The following is a 6,122-nucleotide window of genomic DNA, read 5'->3' on the forward strand; positions in this document are numbered from 1 at the left end:
ATGAATAATAGTATCTTATAATATTAGTAATTAGTTGTAATTTAGCTCTGGAGGTTTCAAAATGAAGTAAAAATTGCAAAAGTGAATAAATTCACTAAAATATTCATAATTTAATTGATCAATAACTAATGAATGTGCTCACTTTTGTAATTTTCACCTCGTTTCGAGATATATAATCGACTCTCTGGTGTCTTCCTCAGATTCCCAGCCGAGACAATATTTTTCGCAATAAGTTTATTACAGTTTGTTAAATTTGGGAAATTTGAGGGCATTATTAATATTGATTGCGTTGAAAGTACGACAACCATATCGGCACACAATTATCATTTCTGAAATTAATTCATTTATATGAATACATATAATAATTCAACATCTTAACATTCAGACCGTAGTGGCGCTTCGTATTTAAAGTAATATATTTAACATAAACAATCTTGTTTTCAATCTTATTGAAATTAGATCTTATTATAAAATAAATATTATAGTAAATTTGTTCACTTTTATAATTTTCACCTTTTATAATTTTCATCTCATTTCAAGATACACAATCGATCCTCCAATTTATTAAAACAAATAAATAAAAAACGATAATTGACAGTCAAGATTTTGATGTTTAATAATATTTTCTATCAAATTTTAAATACATCTTTCAGTTATATAAACTGTGCGTCGATTACTGTCAAACTTGAAATGCAAACATAAACTGAAATTGAAATAATAAAAAATAAATTGATCGTGAAATTTAGTAATTATACTAAAATAAGTATCTTAAGATATTGCAAAGAACTCATAGCAAAACAATATTTATTGTTAAATATTGACACTTATAATTTGATGTTGAATCTTCGTTCAGTCTTGTTGTAATAGTTCGCATAGCTCGAAATAATAATTTCATAAAAAATTTGAATATCACGATTCCCTAATTTAAAAATAGTAATAAAAAAAAATAAATAAAAGAGCTCAAGGAAATAGGCGCTGTTCAGAGTATGCAAATTGTTCAAAGAATTCTCTCAATATAAAAATCTCAATATAAAAATTAAATTTATTAAAGAGACGACAGAATAAAAAATCGTTAAACAATATATAATAAATTTTCGTTTCGATTAGTCTTCTAACCTTCTTTTAGCGATAATAAACACAAAAGTTACATATTTAAACTGCCTACGTATTGAGAGAATTCTTTGAACAATTTGCGCACTCTGAATAGCGCTTATTTCCTCGAGCCCTTTTATTTATTTTTTAATAATTTCATAGCTGGTACGTATTTACGTATTAACTGATTTTTCGATAATAAATTTCACGATACACTCGATCTTTCTGCTTTTATTATAAAGAAAAGTAGGATTCAAGATGTCGGCTTTCAATTGATTTTATAGTGTTCAATTTGATTTTTGCAATGAATTGCACATTCGTGTTGCGGAATGCAATGAGTTGCTATAATAAGTAAATTTTGCATTGATAAGGAATAGTTTTAGAACTTGATACGACTTCTGAATTGCAATATTGGCACATTCTGCGCCTTTGATGCATCGATTCGATGACGATGATCGTCTTTTCTCTCCCTTTGTGACTCATAAGATCAAATCGGTTTCTCCTACTTACTTGAGAATTGAGAGGGCTTCTGGCAGCGGTAGAGGGGCCTGGCGATGAGGTCCAGCGAACTTATCAGTTGGAGTGTGGCTGCTGTGCAATGTTGTGGATCGTGTTGCATCTTGCACCTCGAGTAAATCGTGTTTCACAGCGAGAAATAACGTGCTTCAAAGGAAGCGAAGCCTGATCATTGCATATTAAAACCGGCGGTGGTATAACGTCGGAAATTCTCTCTCCCTCTCTCTCCCTTCACCCTTTTCCTAGCAAGACTTTACTGATTCGTGTGTGTATGTGTCGGTAACGCGTAACATCGACGAGAAGCAACGGGGAAGTCACGCAAGCAACAACGGTAACGCGTGAATGTTTTTATTTGCCACACGCAATATTACTGCCATACATGAATCGATCTTTTAACGCGACTTTAATCATGACAATCCTAGCTTCCTTTGTAGAAATAATTTTACTGCTGTGGATGTTTATTAAGCTTCTAACGACGCTATGGGAAAATCAAAAAAAGACATAAGACAGAAATAATATTTTCAACAAATATTTATTACAAACATGTAGATTGTTAAAAATCCTAAAATATTTTAATTTTCGGCATTGTCTTTTTCTCCTAAAAAAGTAGGAGCACCGCATATATATACCTAAGTGCTAGGGAAAACAACATTTTGGCTGTATAATATTATTTTTATAAAAATTGACATAGTGTGCGATATTGATGAAGACGACGAAAACAGAAGAGAATCGTGTAAATGAAAGTTTCTGAAAACAATTTTTTTTTTCTTTTTAGATATCACATATATGGACTCACATGTTCCTTGTAATACATAATGTAAAGAAATTTTTTATAAAATGTACAACACAAAAATTATATCTATATTTATATTGATAGCGTATGCAAGTAGAAATGTAAATATAAAATATTTGTAATCCAGTTTTAGCAGAATCTGCTGATTGACGTGTCTATCACAAAATTATTTGATTGCACATCAAAAATTAAAAGGAGAAAAACTTAAGTAACATATTAGATGTAGTAAAAAGAAATCCATTATTTTTCCATTCAATTTCATGCAAAAATAATGGGTTTCTTTTTACTACATCTAATATAATTACATTTAGATTTACACAGTAATGCTTAGTTTATGTTTCGGTCGTAACATTAAAATCCTAAAATTCAGCCAATAGAGCTGCCAGCTCTTTTAATTGATCCTAATTGAAATATGTATTCCATTGGCTAAATTTTAGAATTAGGATCGAAATATAAACTAAGCATAAGAGTATTCTTTCTTTTTTCTCCAATGCTCTTAAAAATTTTTAACTGATAACATTTATAAATTTTACTAGCGTTTTACTTCTACTAATTTCTTTACAGCAAGAGCTAATAACTATAGCGAGATTAACAATTGTGAATTATTCACATTTAAATTTTTGAAGCATCAAGAATATTTTTCAGATATTTTTTCATATCTTGGTTATATCAGTTAAAAATATTTTTTTGTATAATTATTGCTATAAAAATGTTTAGATCTTTATTTATAATAAGCCAACTTTTTTTCTTCATGGAATTGAAATTTCATATATCACGCTGATATTCAATTCGCTTGAAGTATCACACAATTTTCGTTCATTTGTTTAAATAAAGAAAAAATGCTAATGAAATGATGATAGCGAGAAAAAAAAATGATAATGAAAGTTTGCTCTTTTTTGTCGATTTTAAATGTAATAAAATAAGGGTTTTGATATGCACTGCCAGTACTGAAAATCTATAGTTTACGTTACGTATACTGTAGATTTTATTGGCAGTGTATATCGGAACACGCCTTAAATCAATGTTTAGGAAATATAATAAAATATTTCTGTCTTTAAATTTGAAAAAAATTAAATTAATTAATTTAAAAGGAAAACAAAAAGAATATATGTTGGCACATTGATGCCTTTTTCCTCAGGACTTTTAATTGTTATTCACTTTCAATCCACTGATATATGGCAGATCGTCCGATTGCTTCCATGTTTCAAAGAAATCTTGATGTGTGTCCCGAGGATATACTGGTGGAGCATATACCCAGTATTTTTCCAAGTTGTTATTCATTTCCGGTAAATCGTTGTAGAGTTCGATCCCATAACGCTGCAAATCTTCGAAATAAATACCCAACTTTTTATCAAATGAATTTGCCAAAAATTGATAATCGCTTTCAGTCACAGTCATAAATGGTGAATAATCGGACGGTTCAAAATTCGTAAACGCGACGCTGTATTTTTCTGGATAAATGCTCGGCTTCAACTGCGAAGGCAACGTAAATGTGTCGCTTACAACGTTTTGAACTAGCATCTCTCTTTCAATGCGATTAGGTGATTCGTGATTGATATCGCTTTGTGTATTTCCTCTTATTATTCGCAGTACTTCCTGCACGTCGTCATCAACGTTCGAATTAGCTTTCGACGGCTCGGTTTTTTTGCCCGGTAGAGATAACGAAGGAAATAAACGCATCGTTGCATCTGTATTAAGATCATAACTCTTTCCATTGTTATTACTATCACTTGTTATCTCCATAGAATCTACTACAGAATTGGCCAACCCAGTGGTTTCTTTGGTCCCTACAACTTCATCAAACCATCTGACAGAATAGCGAGGACATTCGCTGGACCGAGAATTTTGTTTAAACATAGATTCGTCGAACGCTTTTGATTGACAGGCGAGAAGAACTTCGGTATCGTCATGATCGTCACCAAGTAAAATCTCGCTCTGACAATACATGTTTCTTCTTTCCAACTCGTTTATCCTTCGCGAATTTTCTTTATCGGGGACGCTATTAGAAAAAGTTTCGATAAGCACGTCTGTCGCAGTTTGAGAATCAAGATAGCAATGATCTTTGTTCCCTTGGCATGTATTGTCGCTAACGGGGATTGCGTCTTTGTGCGGCGTATTCGAGATCTCTACGAGACTCTTCCCCACTTCGGCGGTGCAACTAGCTATCGTGTCGTCTTTGGTAGACGCGAATTTACCTACAATGTATCGATTCGCAGCTTCGTGGGGCCGTATACTGTATTGCATATGACTCTTGTCCACAACATGGTTCGGGAGAGACAAATCAATATTCCTAGCGCAGTCATCTTGACGTCTTTCATTTTTAAGGGAATCCGAAGTTTCGCAAACATTGACGAGACACCCGAGACTGTTCTCGATGTATCTCCGATCTAGATTCACGTCTGTCGTCGTCACACCGTTCAGTTTGAATTTTATGCGTACCATCTCCTTTCGGCGTTTTCCTCTGTTCTTGATCACATGTTTGTGTATCAGTCGCTTGTGGAATCTCAGATCCGAAACGATCCCAAAAGTCATGTCGCACACGTCGCATCTCTGGCTGATATCCTCGAGATTCATCTCGGAATGATCCAGGATGCCCATTAGCGATCTTATAGCTCCATTGTGTCGCCATCGCGTGTGCAGAGCGACGTCGCTTTCGCATTTGAAGTCCCTGCCGCATATTCTGCATGTACTTCCGATGATGACGACGCTGCATTCTCGTAAAGTTATGGTAGCTGGGACGCGAAAGCCTCTTGCGTTTGATTGCACGTCCGCGTTACGCATCTCGTTGGTGCTAACGGAAAAATGTCCTCGGCCATGAGCCGTCGGCTGTCCTCCCTTCTTCTGTCTACCGCCGTCGCCGCCGCCGCCGCCGCTTCACCGCCGACGTTTCGCCGAGCGTCCTCCTGCGAGCTTACGATCACGCGGCGCAGGGCGCAATAACTACCGCCGATGATGGGATATAGCTTGTCGCTCGTCGCCGATAAACTTCGTCCATCAGTAATAAAACTTCGTCTGACTTCGTCCTGGCTCGAATGTAGCGCCACCTCGTGTCTATAGATACGATGCAACCTAATATCGAGATATAAACATTTGCCAATTGTGCGCGATCGTGTTGTGTCGATGTGTTGTTATACGAGCGCGGAGAGAAATTCAACTGTTACCTGAAATCATGTTTCGATAATATCTAACCCATTGACGAAGATAAATAAGATCTGTGATGTGTGTTTATGCGTGCTTTTCTTTTCCTATGATCCCTATACGAAGTAAACAGAATATTTGAGTAGTCTAATACGAGGATTCGTAACGAAAAGTTATTTTTTAACTCACTAAAGAATCACAGACTTCTATAAAATTAGACTTTTGTAGAAGTTTGCGATTGGAACCGATTCTCCGAATTAAAATAACGTACAAAATTAAATGTTAAATATACAAAGCTTATACGAATGACTAAGATTGAAATAGCAATCTTTAGCGACATTCGTTTTCACTCACTACTACTATCTTGGATTGTGATATTAGAACCGAGAACATATACAATAAAAGTTCTTGCAAAATATATGGAAATATATTAATATGGAAATATATTTCAATAAGTAATACTTATATAGAATTGTAAAAAATATGCCGAAAATTCCTTTTATTTCATTAATAAATAATCATATATTCAGAAATGAATTATACACAATAAAAAACGAAATATATTCACAGCTGTCAAATTATT

The 6,122-nt window shown here is 34.1% G+C and overlaps 1 protein-coding gene across 1 annotated transcript; it reads right to left on the bottom strand.

Moving 5' to 3' along the window:
* Positions 1-3,544: 3,544 nt before the first annotated feature.
* On the bottom strand, positions 3,545-5,382 carry LOC108684995. Its single transcript, XM_018189579.1, has one exon. It carries the CDS (start codon positions 5,180-5,182, stop codon positions 3,545-3,547), a length of 1,638 nt encoding a protein of 545 aa, XP_018045068.1. The 5' UTR covers positions 5,183-5,382.
* Positions 5,383-6,122: the final 740 nt, after the last annotated feature.

The sequence above is a fragment of the Atta colombica genome, unplaced genomic scaffold, assembly GCF_001594045.1.
Source record: "Atta colombica isolate Treedump-2 unplaced genomic scaffold, Acol1.0 scaffold142, whole genome shotgun sequence".
In the NCBI taxonomy this organism is placed as follows: domain Eukaryota; kingdom Metazoa; phylum Arthropoda; class Insecta; order Hymenoptera; family Formicidae; genus Atta; species Atta colombica.

Coding starts and splice junctions, on each gene's coding strand:
- LOC108684995 (XM_018189579.1), bottom strand. CDS start 5,182: ATGCGTAACGCGGACGTGCAATCAAACGCAAGAGGCTTTCGCGTCCCA.